Source organism: Carassius carassius, chromosome 36 (genome assembly GCF_963082965.1).
Source record: "Carassius carassius chromosome 36, fCarCar2.1, whole genome shotgun sequence".
Taxonomy (NCBI): Eukaryota; Metazoa; Chordata; class Actinopteri; order Cypriniformes; family Cyprinidae; genus Carassius; species Carassius carassius.
In genome coordinates, this window is record NC_081790.1 from 3,809,270 (window position 1) to 3,824,509 (window position 15,240).

Below are 15,240 nucleotides of genomic sequence, written 5' to 3' on the forward strand. Positions count from 1 at the left end.
GGCTGTACCACAGACTCCAATTGTCCACACCTGCAGGACTGGCGGAATTGCCTAAACTCCTCTCGCAGGTCCTTCACCTCATTGGACAGCTATTGCAAGTGGTGCAAGTTGTTTGCAGGAATAAAATAAAATGAAATAAAAAATGTTGTTTTGCTTACTTTGTGTGCAATAGTGTTCTGTAAAAGAACAGAAAAGTCAAAAATCTCTGTTAAAAACAGCAATTAAAATTCACAATCATACAGTGTAACTGTACTTTATACATATGTACTCAGGTAACCAATCTGTTATTAAAAATATAAAAACAAAGAAAGTTTCATATAAACAACATAATATACAAATTAAATATACAGTGGTTTATTTTTTTCAGCTACAGTTGATGTAATAGTAGCATTCAAGAAATAAATGTAAAATATAAAAAACGAAATAAACTTTAATGTAGGCCTATAAAATATACAATTCTCATTAAAGCTAATGAATTACGCCTCATTAACTGGACTCCCCCGCACCCTCAGATCACCATAAATGTTAAAGGGATTTTAATGCTAAAATATGCTATTTTTTATGCTGCACTTTCTTCCTATAGTGAATATCAAGCTACAATATATCTGTTTGTCAGCTCAAATGGTTCAGTGGTAGAACTTTTGCCTAGCATGTCAGAGATCCGGGTTTGGGTTTTAACCCACACTCGTATGTTTTTTTTTTTTATTTATCAAAACTGATTATGTTTATCAGTTGTTGTATATCAGACAGGGATACGTTTGTGTATATTTATGTTTAGTAATTTCACCGGAACGAATAGGCCGTCTCCACAACGGATTGAAGCGCGTGTCCGAGTGCAGACCTGATACAGTGCAGACTGTACACAGCATCCGGGCCACTGATCGCAGCGACAACAAACACTTTGATCACTTGATAAAAAATAATAAAAAATAAAACATTTCAACTCTAGATCGCCTCTTATTAAATTAAACTTATTGTACTTATGTACAATTGATGCTCAGCTAAATAACTGGAGATGTTATATTTATTTGTATTGGTACATTCGTGCCGCAAGATGTTTCTATTATGAAGTACCGGTATGTGCCGGCTATGCCAAAAATCAATTTCAGTGACTGCAGCACTGCGTCGGTTACTACACTAACCATCAAGTTAAAAATCAGCCTAGTATTTGATTTGGTACAATTTATTAATATCGAATATTAAGCAAGCTTACCAGTACGCATGTGCCAAGGGTCCAGAAATGAGCTGTGTCCGGTGCAGTACGTTGGGTATACTACCCGTTGATCTCCCGGTCAACCAAAAATCGATGGATTTTCAATCATATTTCCCGGTCAACTATATTTCGATGCATTTTCTATCATATTTCCCGGTCAACTATATTTCGATGCATTTTCAATCATATTTCCCGGTCAACTATATTTTGATGCATTTTCAATCATATTTCCCGGTCAACTATATTTCGATGCATTTTCAATCATATTTCCCGGTCAACTATATTTTGATGCATTTTCAATCATATTTCCCGGTCAACTATATTTCGATGCATTTTCAATCATATTTCCCGGTCAACTATATTTCGATGACTTTTCAACAACCGCGTCGTTTCTCTGTCCACTATAAATCAATGACTTTTCAAAACATTCAGGGATCACCCGGTAACCAAATATCAATGCTTAATCAATCATAAAGATAACTATAGATCAATGTTGTTCCAATATTGTTGCCATCAACATTAATAACATCAGGTTTTCATCGATATTGTAATGGTGATTCAACATTTATTTTGCATTGAAATTTCAATATCAACCATAATGATGATTCAGATGGAAAAACAATGTTTATTCAATGTTGGCTTGCTGTCTGGGTAGCTACAAGCATGATTTATCCTTGTGATATTATTGCATTTATTATTGCACTTTAAAGAGAGTGATGTTTATTTTTGCGAAGACAGTATTTTGTGAATGTGAGTTTTAAAGAGGAACACTGATATATGAAGAAAACTTTATTGACATGTTTAAATTGACATTAACAAACTGAAACATGGTTACATTAAGGGAATGTTACTGTTTAATACCCTGATTTGATACAATTGTAAATAAATAGATATTGAGATTTGGATCTGAAGATGGCGGTTCGCTCTTTCTCTCACTAATCAACTGATTCTGTTTTCCAGGCTGACATCAGGAGGTGAAAGTAGTGAATCCCTGTAAAAAAAACAATCTCTTTGTTACTGCCGTTACTATATATTTGAAACCGGTAACACTATATAAGTTCAAGTTGTTATTAACTATGCTGTTAGGTGTAGTGCCATATTTAATTTGACCAGTAGTTGATTATCTAATGTGTAGGCTATTTTAGCCCCCCCCCAAACAATAAAATAAAAAATGCCTGAGACACCGTACCCTAAAGTTAGTGTCTAACCAGCCAAAACCAGCCAAAGTCTAATCAGCCAAAGATTTTCATATCATTTCATTGTATTATTATTATTGTGAATTTATGTCTCTTTCCATACAGATATGCCAGGACCTGGTTCAACTACTAAGAAATGTGCGTCTTGTTATGCCACTCAATGTGGCTTGCAAGACGTGCAAGTACTGCAAAGCAGCACAGCCCCACAATCTGCGTTTGAAAATTTTTTTTTAAAGATTTGAAATCACCCCACCTGATGGATGATGCTTCTTTGTTGGTATGTTACAGACTATTATTATCCTGCAGTTTCTGCATCTCACTGTCTGAAAGAGGGACATGAAAAAAGCTCCTTAGGGATTCTACAAAGACCCCATTGTGGTTCTGAAAAGATTAAACTACTTGGCTACAATATAGTGAAGTAACAATCATTTTACACTGTTCATTTGATTAAAAAATGTCAATATGGAGTCATCCTACCAAGTAAGTGTTGAGACATGTTTTGTTCTGTCACCATGGGTACCTCCTCAGCTGGGTCACAAGGATTCAGGACTGAAAGATATTGGGATAAAGTCTCCCTTAAATAATTTTGCAGTTTGGTGCATGTAAGTAAATCAGACACAACACTCTACCAGAAAGAAAAATAACTACCGTGCTGTAATGTTACTGCATCACTTCTTGATGCAATGGTCAGACTAAGTTTGTTTGGAAACATTACTAGCAAGGGGGCATAGGCATCCTGGAATGTGTGGGGATTGTAACAATCAAAAGCAGTGGAGTTATAGGCTATATTTACAGGTGATTTAACCAGAGAAGACATAGACCAACCTAGCCTGGCTCCACACAGACCTATTCAGAATATACAGTAGGATATAGATGAAGACCAACCTGTAGCTGAAGAACGCATACACGTTTTTCCGCTTCTGCTCTTTCTTTTCAGCAGTGTACGACCTTCACAGTCTCTCTCAATCCACTTAAATTTACTCTCACCGTTAGGGTTGCACTTTTCTCATCTTGTTTTTCCTTGCACCAGAGAAAATCAACATTACATGTAAACACAACAGCAGTGGGTTTTCTCCCATTTTTACTCACTGTATGAATCCCATTCATTTGCAAAATGAGCAGACTGCTGTATAACTAAAGATACTCACTTTCATTTGAGCCAAAAGCAGGTCTGCATGGAACATAGCATCCTCTGCTGCACCAATGTCCTGCTCAGCCATCTTAATTGTACAACTAAATTGCTGACAGTAAAAGTCTATTGGAAAATTAAGACAATTACTGAGTGACCAAAGAACACCATAAAAATTTTAATTAAGTTATTTAATATATTAATATTGCAAATGACAATAGCCCTTATATAATTACATTGTTGTATATATTGTTGTCAAGGCCTCTTACCTGCTTAATGAAGAGGAGGAAGTCTTCTTCTTCTTGTTCTGCCTTTAATTAAATTACGGTGAGGTCACGTGATGTGTTCGGGTATTTTTTTTTTCTGTCGTGTAGTTCTCACGTTTTGCAAGGGTATCCACTATTTATGTATTCTACCATACACAGCAAAAAATATATTTGCTGGTTATGGTTAACATGGTTTACCGTCTATATAACACATTGTTTACCTTTCACCTAAACGAGGAGCTGGGGGAAGCAAGAAAACATCTCGGTTACGTATGTAACCATGGTTCCCTGAATAGGGAACGAGATGCTGCGGTGACGTCACCGGCTATGGGAACACCCCTCGGTGTGATGAATGTCTGAGGCCCTATACCATCTCGCCAATCCTATTGGCCAAATAGCGCTTGGCACCACCCTTACGCATGCGCACGCATCATATACCTGGGTGCTGCGCGCTATTTTGCTTAGATTTCATGAACTGAAGAAGAAGAATGCTATCAAGGTATGGCACGGCCAGGACCGCAGCATCTCGTTCCCTATTCAGGGAACCATGGTTACATACGTAACCGAGATGTTCCCTTTCATAGGTCACTTCGATGCTGCGGGGACGTCACCGGCTATGGGAACGCTATACCATAAGGCCTGACGTACCTGATAGCTGGGATCCAAGGAAGCATCTGCTCAAGCGGAGAGAACCCGGGAGCCAGGGGGCCATCCTCACATCCAGACTGTAAGACTTGATAAAAGTGCTCGGTGTGGACCAACCTGCCGCAGCACAGATATCATCCATAGAAGATCCACTGAGAAAAGCTCGAGAAGAAGCCACTGCTCTCGTGGAATGAGCTTTAACTCCTAAAGGCCAATTTATACTTCTGCGTCGGGTGCGCGTAGAAGGTACGGCGTAGCATACGCTTTGACTTGTACAATACGTCATACACTTCGTCGTACCCTGACGCGCACCTCCTCAAAAATGTAACTACGCATTGCGGCGACGCGGACCGCAAGATCTGTGATTGGTCGGCTTGGTAGCATCGCATTTCCGGCTACGCATTTCCGGCGTGTTCTTCTGCACCGCCCGCCATTTTTAAATTCAGAAGTTCAGGTGAAAGTTCAGTGAAGAAAATGGAAATGGACCAAGTGACCGAGCGATTAGTTGAAGAAGTGCGGAAATACAGCCATCTGTATGACTCGTCTTCTGCAGAATACAAAGACTTCGTGGAGAGAGATTTCCTCCAACGTCGGTTTGGATGTAGCGGATTGTATGAAGAGATGGAAGAACTGTCGAGACAAGTACGTTCGCCTCCGTAAAAAGCTCGCCACAAGGAGCGGGGATCCAGGAGGGAAAAAAGTCCCAGCGTTTTATTTATTCCTGTCTTGGCTGGCACCTCATGTGAAACACCGGCTTACGGAGTCAAACTTTGACGATAAGGTAAATAATGCACGTCCTTTATGAACCTCTGTTGTTTTTAGGTTAGCTAACTTAACTAGCAATGCTACCACGCCGTAACGTTATTAATTAGTGAAAAAATAATATACCTGGGAAACAAAAAGCATGTGTAATGGGTTTTAATTATATTGTATTTATATTATATGTAATAGATTGTAATTATATTGGGCTTGCAGATAATACAAACGCAACAACGTAGCATTTGCAATGTAGGAATATGCAGTATTCATAGCTCTGTTTATCTGTGAATTAACACTGGATGCATCAGCTTTTATATATAAAAGACTAACTTACACTATTTGCTATTTCTTTCATAATCGCAGGATGGGAGCGATTCAAGCTCAAACTCCAATGGTTCGGCTGTTGTGAGACCTTCAGCCAATAACGACCAACTAGCATGTCCACCGTCCCCCCAGCCATCTCTTCAGTCCCCCCAGCCATCTCTTCAGTCCCCCCAGACATCTCTTCAGCCCCCCCAGACATCGCTTCAGTCCCCCCAGACATCGCTTCAGTCCTCCCAGACATCGCTTCAGTCCCCCCAGACATCTCAGTCCCCCCAGACATCTCTTCAGTCCCCCAGTCCAAGGATGGCACAGAAAAGGAAGAGGAAGGAACAAGAGGACTGGGTCCAAATGCAAGTTGCTCGGTTGGAGGCTCAGTTGGAGGAACGGCGGGTCGAGCTGCAACAGAGACTGAGTCATGGAAATGACGAGAGCGACCAGTTTGGGCACACTGTTGCCGACATGCTGCGAAGGGTGCCGGAGGAGCACAGGGCGCAGGCAGTGTTTGATGTGTCCAAGGTCCTGTTTGAGTGGCAGCAGAAAAAATAAACAATTGTGCCTACTTCTACAACATTGCACCTTTTAATTCTGTGTACTATCTTTATATAGTTTGCACTTTTGCATCTTTTAGTAAGTTGTCTGTTAGCACATTTGTGTATATAGTTTGCATTTTTGCATTTATTCATATTTTGCTTTTTTGCACTTATTTGTGCAGGTTTTATTGTTTGCACATTTTTGTAAATAGTATGCACTTTAGCATTTTGTTTTTTAATAATTTTGTCTGTTTGCACCTATTTGTGCAGGTTATACTATATAGTTTGTAGCTTTTGTGTACAGTTTTCTCGTGCATTTTTATTGTTAATAGTGTATCATTGCACCTTAATACTTTGTACTAACTTGTACATAGTATGCCCGTTTGTGTATATAGTTTGCATACAAAAAATTGCCTATTCCTGCTGTTTGCACATTGTTTTGTGCAGGTTACTGCAAATAAAGATTAATGTATAGTTTACCCATTTGTGTGTGTTTGCTCTTTAGCATCTATTTTTAATCTACAATTCTAGACCATTGCACCTTTATACATTGCACTTTTACATATTTTAACCTATTTGTATATATAGTTTGAAACCAATTATGTCATTTCCTGCTGTATGCATATTGTATGGTTCAGGTTACAGCAAATTAAGATCAATAACAGTATTTATTTGTGTATAGTTTGCTCTTTTGCATCTATATTTAATATAAACAATTCTAGACCATTGCACCTTTACATGTTACATTATTTTATACATAGTTTGCACATTGTATTGTGCAGGTTACTGTAATTAAAGAAGAAACAACGTGAACAGTTAAAACTGGTCTTTATTTACATGGTTGCATGTCATTTATTGGTGTATATATTTTACACCAGTACAATTTACTGACCAAGTTGACCACGACACACTATGTTGTTCTGCCATGGCACAATTCCGTGGGGTGACTGAAAGAAGGCCGTAAGGTCATTCCGTACACCAACTGCAGCTCTGGTGGAGCGGGCCCTTGAAAGGTGACGTGGATCTAGTGGTTCCAAAAGATTTGTGTCCCCTGACACCACTCTGCGCCACTCCCCGAGCTGAGGTGACCCTGTAGTGTAAGTGTCTGTGAAATTAGCAGGGATGTATCTGCTAACAGGTGTGCTGACCTCATCTGTGTAGGCCAGGAAGTTGTGTAAAACAGAACAAGCTTTCACAATATCAACTGCTTTGTCTGGCAGACATTCTAGAGGTCGTCCAAGGATTCGCCACCTTGCAACCAAAATGCCAAATGCATTCTCAATCACGCGTCTGGCTCTGGAGTGACGGTAATTGTAGGTCTGCTTATCCATTGGTAGGTTCATCCCTATGTAGAAAAATAAAACAGTATTAATTGATAGGCAATCATTGAGTGTCAATGTAGCTGTGATCAGGAATGAATATATATATATATATACCAGTGGATGACGGCCCACTGAGGCACCGTCTATATATTCGTGGTAAGCCGAAATGGCTGCCACGTAAACCTTTAGAGTGGCTGGCGTCACTCCAGTACTGAAGCCACTGGGCAGTAAACTGTATCCATATTACGAATTTCACACCAGGTCGTAAACAGTCTCCACTTGAAAGCATATAAGCGTTTCGTAGAAGCTGCTCTAGAATTCAGTATAGTCTCAGTAGTTTCAACAGAAAGACCGGGACATAGTAACTCACTCCGCTCAGAGGCCACGCCCACAGTTTCCATAGATCTGGCCTCGGGTGCCAAATCATTCCCTGTGCTTGTGAAAATAAATCCTGTCTGAGGGGAATCTCCCATGGAGAGCCCGCTAACAGACTGATCAGGTCCGCAAACCACGGCTGTGTGTGCCACCGCGGAGCCACCAGCAGAAGCTGTTCCACTCTGTCCAGCCGTATTCTGGATAATATCGCTGGGATCAAATGAATCGGGGGAAAAGCATACAAACTGGTCCTGGGCCAATTGTGAGCTAATGGATCCAAGCCCAGGGGCGATAGAGGGCATAGGGAGAACCATAGCGGGCAATGCGTAGTCATGTTCGACGCGAATAAATCCACTCTCGCTTCTCCGAAAATCTGCCATAAGAGGTTCACCGTTTGGGGGTGTAACCTCCATTCCCCTTGCTCCAGAGTCTGCCTGGATAGCAAATCCGCTCCAAAGTTCAAACGTCCGGGGACATGAACAGCTGCACAGGGGGCGAGAGCGTAATCCTCCCTGATGATTCAGTTATGACACAACCGCTGTGTTGTCTGATCTGAGCAGCACATGACGGCTGATCAGCAGATTCGAGAAATACTGGAGAGCCAGAAAAACTGCCAGTAATTCCAACCTGTTTATGTGCCAACTGCGTTGTGTCGCTGTCCACACTCCGTGGGCTGGGGGCCCTTGACAAACAGCTCCCCAACCGGTCAAAGACGCATCCGTCGTGACAGTCTCTCGGAAAGCACAAATCCCCAGCCGAACCCTGGCTAGAAGAAATTCGGTTGACATCCATAGTTTTAACGTCATCACACACCTCCGTGTCACCGAAATCGTCCGATGCGGAAGACAACAGGGTGAAATATTTCGTCTTTTCGTCCACCACTGAACAGGGCGCATGTGAAGTAATCCCAGACGAATTACAGGGAATGCCGCTGCCATTAGACCTAAAGTCTGAGGCACAATCTCACTGTCACTGTGCGACCCACTTTGAAGCGCCGCACGCATGACGCAATTGACTGAGCACGCGGGAAAGAAAGCTTTGCTGTCATCACGCGAGAGTCCAAGTCTATTCCCAGAAAGGTTATCTGTTGAGAGGGAATTAAAACACTTTTCTGGAAATTTGTGTGTAAGCCCAGGCTGTTTAAATGATTCAGCACAAGATCCCGATGAGGGTGTGCTTGAGTCTGCGATTGCGCTAACACCAGCCAATCGTCTAAGTAGTTCAAAACGCGAACGCCCTGGAGCAGCAACTGGACCAGAGCTGCGTCCATGCATTTTGAAAAAGTACGGGGAGCCAGAGCTAAGAACACGGTACTGATACGCTTTGCCCTCTAAAGCGAATCTGAGGAACTTCCTGTGTCTCTTGATGATCTGAATATGAAAGTATGCATCCTTCAGATCGATCATGACAAACCAGTCGTTTGGTTGAATCTGAGACAAAATAGACTTTACTGTCAACATCTTGAATTTGCTCGGCCTGAGTGCAAGATTCAAACGGCGTAAATCCAGAATAGGTCGCAACCCGCCATCTTTTTTTGGTACCACAAAATAACGGCTGTAAAACCCTGACTGCATCTGAGAGGGGTGTACTTCTTCTATAGCCCCTTTGCTCAGCAGAGTTGACATCTCCTGTCGCAGCACCGCTATTTCCATCGGTTTCACAACCATAGAAAGAATTCCGCAGAAAGGAGACAAGCCTCTTCGAAACTGAATGGTGTATCCGTGACAAATTGTGCGTAACACCCATTGAGAAATGTCGGGCAAGCGTTCCCACGCGGTCCGAAACAATATTAGCGGTCTCAAGATTTCCGCTTCCTGCAACGCTGTCATACGCGTTAAAATGTCCGGGCACGAAAAGCTTGTGGTGTTCGTGCACAGGGGAAGTGCATGCGTAAAAGTAGTTGCGTCTCGTTGTGTATAATCCTGAAACGTGCCCACGGTAGGAATTAGGCCAACATATTGAACATCGGGCTCTACCGCTAGCAAAAAAGCGGCGGCTGTGTGAGCCATCATAAACGGGTCGTCTGTGCAAGACCCTTGAATCGTCCCTCGAATTCTGAAAGCTGGATTGCGCAGAGTGTCTGAGGGAACGTTTGGCGTAACAGCTCAATCCAATGCTGCTCGAGGCCCTGTTTGCGGCGAGACAGTCAGTGTTTGAGCATGGGGACTGCATTGAGAGTGTTGGATGCACAAAAGCGGTCCAACAGCGCTCTCTAGTGGAGGGCACAGTCCCTGGCAAGCAGCAAGAACATCAGGAGCTGCTATTCGGGGCCCGAGAACGAGAGGCATTAGCCGTCGAACTCAGGTTTAACCTCCTGCGCTGACGTTGGTGAGCCGGTGGAAAAACCTTAGGGCCCCAATCCTTACGAGGGGGTGCCATAGGTGAAGTCTCTTCCCGAGAGGCAACTCGCTGGCGGTGAGAGTAGGTCGATCGAGAATGCGCGGGCGGAGGGAGAGGGACAGTGTCGGCCGCGAAGTCCTCAGACCCCGAGGCCGAGGTGGATAAAACGTCGTCATCATAGCGTCCACAACCGAAGGAGATGGCACTACATGCCATGTGGACTGAAAATCCTCATTAGAGAAGACGACAGCCTCAATAAAACTTTTATTCTGCACCAGGGTAGGGGAGAGCGAGCGATGTGGAGAATATTCCAGCGCTGCGCTGTCCTCGAAAGCCATGTCGCACGTGTCACCCCAAGCTATCGCCTCGTGCGGTGCCTCAGCAGTCGCAGAAGTGACATGGTGGGGGTTCGACACGGGGGCGACATCAGAAAATACTTCCACCCTCGAGCGCAGTACTCTGAGCCGCAGGCCATCACAATGGGGACAAGAAGAAAGGCCGCTAAGCGCAGCCTGTGCGTGATGTAAACCCAGACATACTACGCACCTTTCATGAGAGTCTCCCTTCGTGATGTACCTGGTACACGGCCCCTTAGACCTTCGAAAACTCATCGCGTCCGCGAAGAGGAGTTAGCACTGCTCGTAGAAAACCGCTGAAGAACCCGAGATGATTCCTAGGGCACAGATGATTCGCTTCCCTGAAGGAATGAAATCTGAGCGTAATAGCGCGCGGCACCCAGATAAATGATGCGTGCGCATGCGCAAGGGTGGTGCCAAGCGCTATTTGGCCAATAGGATTGGCGAGATGGTATAGGGCTTCAGACATTCGTCACACCGAGGGGTGTTCCCATAGCCAGTGACGTCACCGCAGCATCGAAGTGACCTATGAAAGGGAAATAGACATTTTACTCATTACTTCAATAAAAATGTGACATTTAGACTTTTTTTTCGGCGTGGAACAAGGCAAATGAATGCTTTTCACCTTGAAAATATTAATGTTTTTTACATTTTAAATAATTAAATAGAAAATTGCTCAGTGATCGTCAATACAACAGAATGCCATTTTTCTCGGTTTAATGAAAACTAAAATAGATCGTTATGGCAGAGCTTACAGCGATAGCGCGTAAAATATGTCAACATCCGGGTATTTCTCCACGGGAACGTGTTAACGCAAACGGGTAAGATTCACGTCTGAGGTTGTTAAACTGTGACATCTACACATTTTCCAAAGTGGACCAACGTGATTAGTTCACGTCTTGTCGTGATCATTGTTGGCTTTAAAGACTTATTAAAAGTCTTAATTGTTATGTATTTCTTAATTCATGGTTCCAGGGGGTTAATGTTAAAGCTCTTGTATGTTCAATTATTCTGGGAGCAAGAACCCCCTTAAGGAACCATACCGCCAAAGATAAATTGTGTTCAATAAACTCAAGTAAACTTACCAAAGTGGTTCCTGTCTGAAATGCAAGTGGAAGTGTATTGTTGTTTAAACACCTTTATAACGATCGCGTTAGTTGAGCTGTATGCGCAATATAATTTGGTTGAAATGTAGGCTTAAATCAAACACATTTTAATTCAGATTCTGAATTTATATTATATATATAAAAACGGAAAACAAAAACAACGAAAAAAACAACTGGCTGTCCCTTAGAGGGGTGACGTCTATGCCTGCTGCTCAGATATTCGCTGTATCGGATAAATTTGTCTCTCTCGCTCTGTAAATTCAGGCGGCAAGGAAGTCGACCGGAAGTTGAAGTCGGCCGCGAGCTACCATCTTGTAGCAGAACTTCACTTGCGGTAGCATCCCATTGACTTTGCATTCGTTTTGGCATCACTTTGACAGCAAATAACTTTACATCTGAGGCGTTTAAAGACTCCATTTGTCCATTATTTATTTCTAAAGATACACGACAATGTATAAAGGGCTCCATTACCTTTTGTCACATTATGGCCCCGTAGAAACAGTTTTTGTAAAAAAAGGCTAACGATTGCGTCATAACCACTCGACTCTCTGTCGCACAGTAGAAAAAATTACCGTACAGACAGGAGGAGAAGCTCGCAGGCAATTAACTTAATATGGCGTACTGGCGTTACATTTTAAAATACTATACAAAATAATTAATCAGAATACTTACTCCTGCTCACTCATGCCAAAGAACTCCCCGCTCAAGCTCGCCGTCTCTGCAAGATTAACGATGGCAGTTTGCACGCAGACAGGTTGCTGACGTCATCAAGCTTAGTTTGAGTCTGCGCTTCAGAAACGGAAGTGCTAAAAATGGGCTTCACTTGTATCAATTGAGTTCCAATGGGGTCGCTGTGTCCATTTCTTTTACTGTCTATGTGTAAATTAGACGACGTGAAAAGGGGCCTATTTCATGATACGCCGATGGAGTAGACCAAACTAAACAGGGAGGGAGGGCAAAACACTCATGCAAACAAAACACACTCCTTATCGGCCGAGGCCACGCGATCTAATCACTCATTCATTTGCGTAGAAAAGAGATGTAGTGGTATGATTTCCATCATTTAAAAATATATATATATTTGTGTACCGGGTGGGGCGACCCACATTGGCCAGCGGCCAAGTCCCGGTGCTCCAGATGGCCAGTCCGCCCCTGACTTATACACAGATGGATCTAAAGATCCTGAAACAGGACACTGCAGCAGCAGCAATATATGTTCCAAGGGTATAGAATAGCACAAAGAACATCTAATCTGTCATTTTATACTACAGAAATGATTAGCATATTTTTGCCTCTTCAGTGGGTTGAAGGCATTAATATACCTTCATATGTTCAGACTCATTTTCAGTAAACTATAAAGTTTAAAGAGTGGCAAATCTTAAACTAGACAAGGCATTTCGTCAGTCATTTTACAGAGTTTGTTCAGAATATAAACAAAAACAAATATTTATTTTGTATGGATACCTGCACATATAGAAATAGAAGGTAATGAAGTAGTGGATCAGATTAAAAACATAAAAACGTCCAGACATAGAGTTTAATGCTCCAATGATTAAATTAGAAATAAAAGGGCTAACTAAATAAACAAAAAGATATGTGGCAAATTAAATGGGGTGGTGAGAATAAAGGACGACATTTATATAATATTCAAAGAACAGTTGGAAATGAGAGGATAATTTTTGGGAATAGAAAGGAAGACAGCATAATATCTCGCCATAGAATTGGACGCATTGCACTTAATCAATCATTATTCATAATAAAACATGTCTGGACTTTGTGTTAAATATGATTTTCCTGAAAGAGTGGAACCTGTTTTAATAAAATGTAAAAGATATGACAATGAAAGATTACAACTTACAGAAGCACATATTATAGAAATAAATCATTATAGAAATAAATCAGATCTCACTTCAGAAATTGCTAAATAAAGATGTGATTATAGAAATGTTTCACAGATTAATTAAGTATCTCAAAGATACAGAGTTAATAAACAGGATTTAAAAAAAAATACTACGAAGTTTTTTATTATTATTATTATGATTATTATTATAATTTTTTTTTTTATCCAAACAGGTGTGCAAAACAGATGGCTTTTATGACCCTCATCTATCAAATTTGTGGAGACAAGCCACACTGCATCCTCTCTAACGCCAATAAATGAATATTGGGGAAAAAGAAAAATGTAACTTTTACTATTATAGTAATGAGAGTGAGTGAGAAAGTTTCATGAAATAGTTATGAAAACAAACTGTGAAATGTGGATCATATTATGTATTACACTTATACTTTTGACCTTTCATGCTAGTAACACAATATTATTTCTCATATCAAATTTTTTCGCTTATTGCTTTAATGCTTTAAAGAAGTGAGAATCCAAATTTTGTTTGTAAAAAAAAAAAAATTCTTCTTTACATAATTATCATATGTCTCTTATGAAGATAATGATCTTTTAAAACATTTGTATTTTTACAGTATATTTTTCTGACTTTTTAGTGTGACAAGCTAAACTCAAGGTTAAACCCTTAACCCCAGAAACATTTTATTTCATAAAGTGTCACATCAGAATGTCACAGACAAAAAAAATATCAGGACACAAAGGATGCATTGTACGGAGAAAAAACAAGCTCTATATTCAGTGCAGTGTGTCTGATTGTAGATGGGAAGATCTGCTGGATTCAGTGCAGGAGGATGAAGGAGAGCAGAGAACAACAGAGGAACAGGAAGCTCTGAGAGACACTCTGAGCACCGTTACACAGATTCCCTGAACAATATGAGACACCCTGAACTTCATCAACTGATGCTGCTGCATCACAAATAGATTTAGAGGCACAGCCTTTTACAACCAGTGAGTGGCCACTGACAGTCCCTGATGAAAAGAATTAAAAGAGAGGTTAGTCTAAATTGGAAACTGGTAAATGTGAGCTGTATTAAAATCTCAATCATAAAAGAGATAAAATAACAACATGTTCTTTTCCAGATTCTCACCTGTTGCTTTAATGCAGTGCTCTTCATTCCCTAAACAGCTCAATTTGTTTAAGCAGCTCTGTCCATCACAGGAGTAACATGTCTTTCCATTGGGGGTGCTAGTGTTGGGATCTACAGAATTGAGAAAAAATATAACATGTAATGAAATAACACTCTATTAGCTGCTCCATTCAATCAATTTACAACTGAAAAGCTGCACTCTCTATTTTATTTCCTGATTGAATGTCCTCTGGAAGTAAAGTGAGTGTTGACTTTAAAGATAGTCATTTGCATTTGGTCAGTAAAGCACAATACCTGGAGCGTCTTGGACGTTACAGCCGTCTGTGTTACAGCACACTGAAGTTGACCTCATAATGCCAAGGCTCATGGATCAAGTCAACAGCACAGTGTTTAGACTTAATTTTAAAATTTGTGTCACCTAAAACATGAATTAACATTTTGAATCATTTTAAACGTCAAAATTTAGCATTTTTCTCATTTCAAATACTGATTCAATTTTAATAAATTGTATTGTTGGCACAACATTTTGTGAGAAGATTTGTACATTTTGTGAGGAAATTTATATTTCCAGTAAAAAAAAACACCAGCATCTCCATCAGTCAAATAAAACTGTGAATTTCAATCCATCATGGACTTACCAACTTTGGTTACTGCTGTTGAACTTGTGCATTTGTAAGATCAACTGGGACATGTT

General features: G+C 41.0%; 1 protein-coding gene and 1 long non-coding RNA gene across 2 annotated transcripts; both read right to left on the minus strand.

Moving 5' to 3' along the window:
• Nucleotides 1-2,705: 2,705 nt before the first annotated feature.
• On the minus strand, nucleotides 2,706-3,800 carry LOC132116638 (uncharacterized). The gene is made up of 4 exons (XR_009425669.1): nucleotides 3,558-3,800; nucleotides 3,295-3,429; nucleotides 2,887-2,958; nucleotides 2,706-2,732 (listed from the first exon to the last, which is right to left on the minus strand). It is a non-coding gene; the product is annotated as an uncharacterized LOC132116638 (long non-coding RNA).
• Nucleotides 3,801-13,957: 10,157 nt separating this feature from the next.
• LOC132116639 (urokinase plasminogen activator surface receptor-like) lies at nucleotides 13,958-14,915 on the minus strand. The gene is made up of 3 exons (XM_059525495.1): nucleotides 14,841-14,915; nucleotides 14,547-14,657; nucleotides 13,958-14,427 (listed from the first exon to the last, which is right to left on the minus strand). The coding sequence occupies exons 1-3, from the start codon at nucleotides 14,911-14,913 to the stop codon at nucleotides 14,237-14,239; spliced, it is 375 nt and encodes a 124-aa protein (XP_059381478.1). The 5' UTR covers nucleotides 14,914-14,915; the 3' UTR covers nucleotides 13,958-14,236.
• Between the last annotated feature and the right edge of the window lie 325 nt (nucleotides 14,916-15,240).

Coding starts and splice junctions, on each gene's coding strand:
- LOC132116639 (XM_059525495.1), bottom strand. CDS start 14,913: ATGAGCCTTGGCATTATGAGGTCAACTTCAGTGTGCTGTAACACAGAC. Junction 14,658..14,840: donor TAACGTCCAAGACGCTCCAG/GTATTGTGCTTT, acceptor TCAATTCTGTAG/ATCCCAACACTAGCACCCCC. Junction 14,428..14,546: donor GCACTGCATTAAAGCAACAG/GTGAGAATCTGG, acceptor TCTTTTCATCAG/GGACTGTCAGTGGCCACTCA.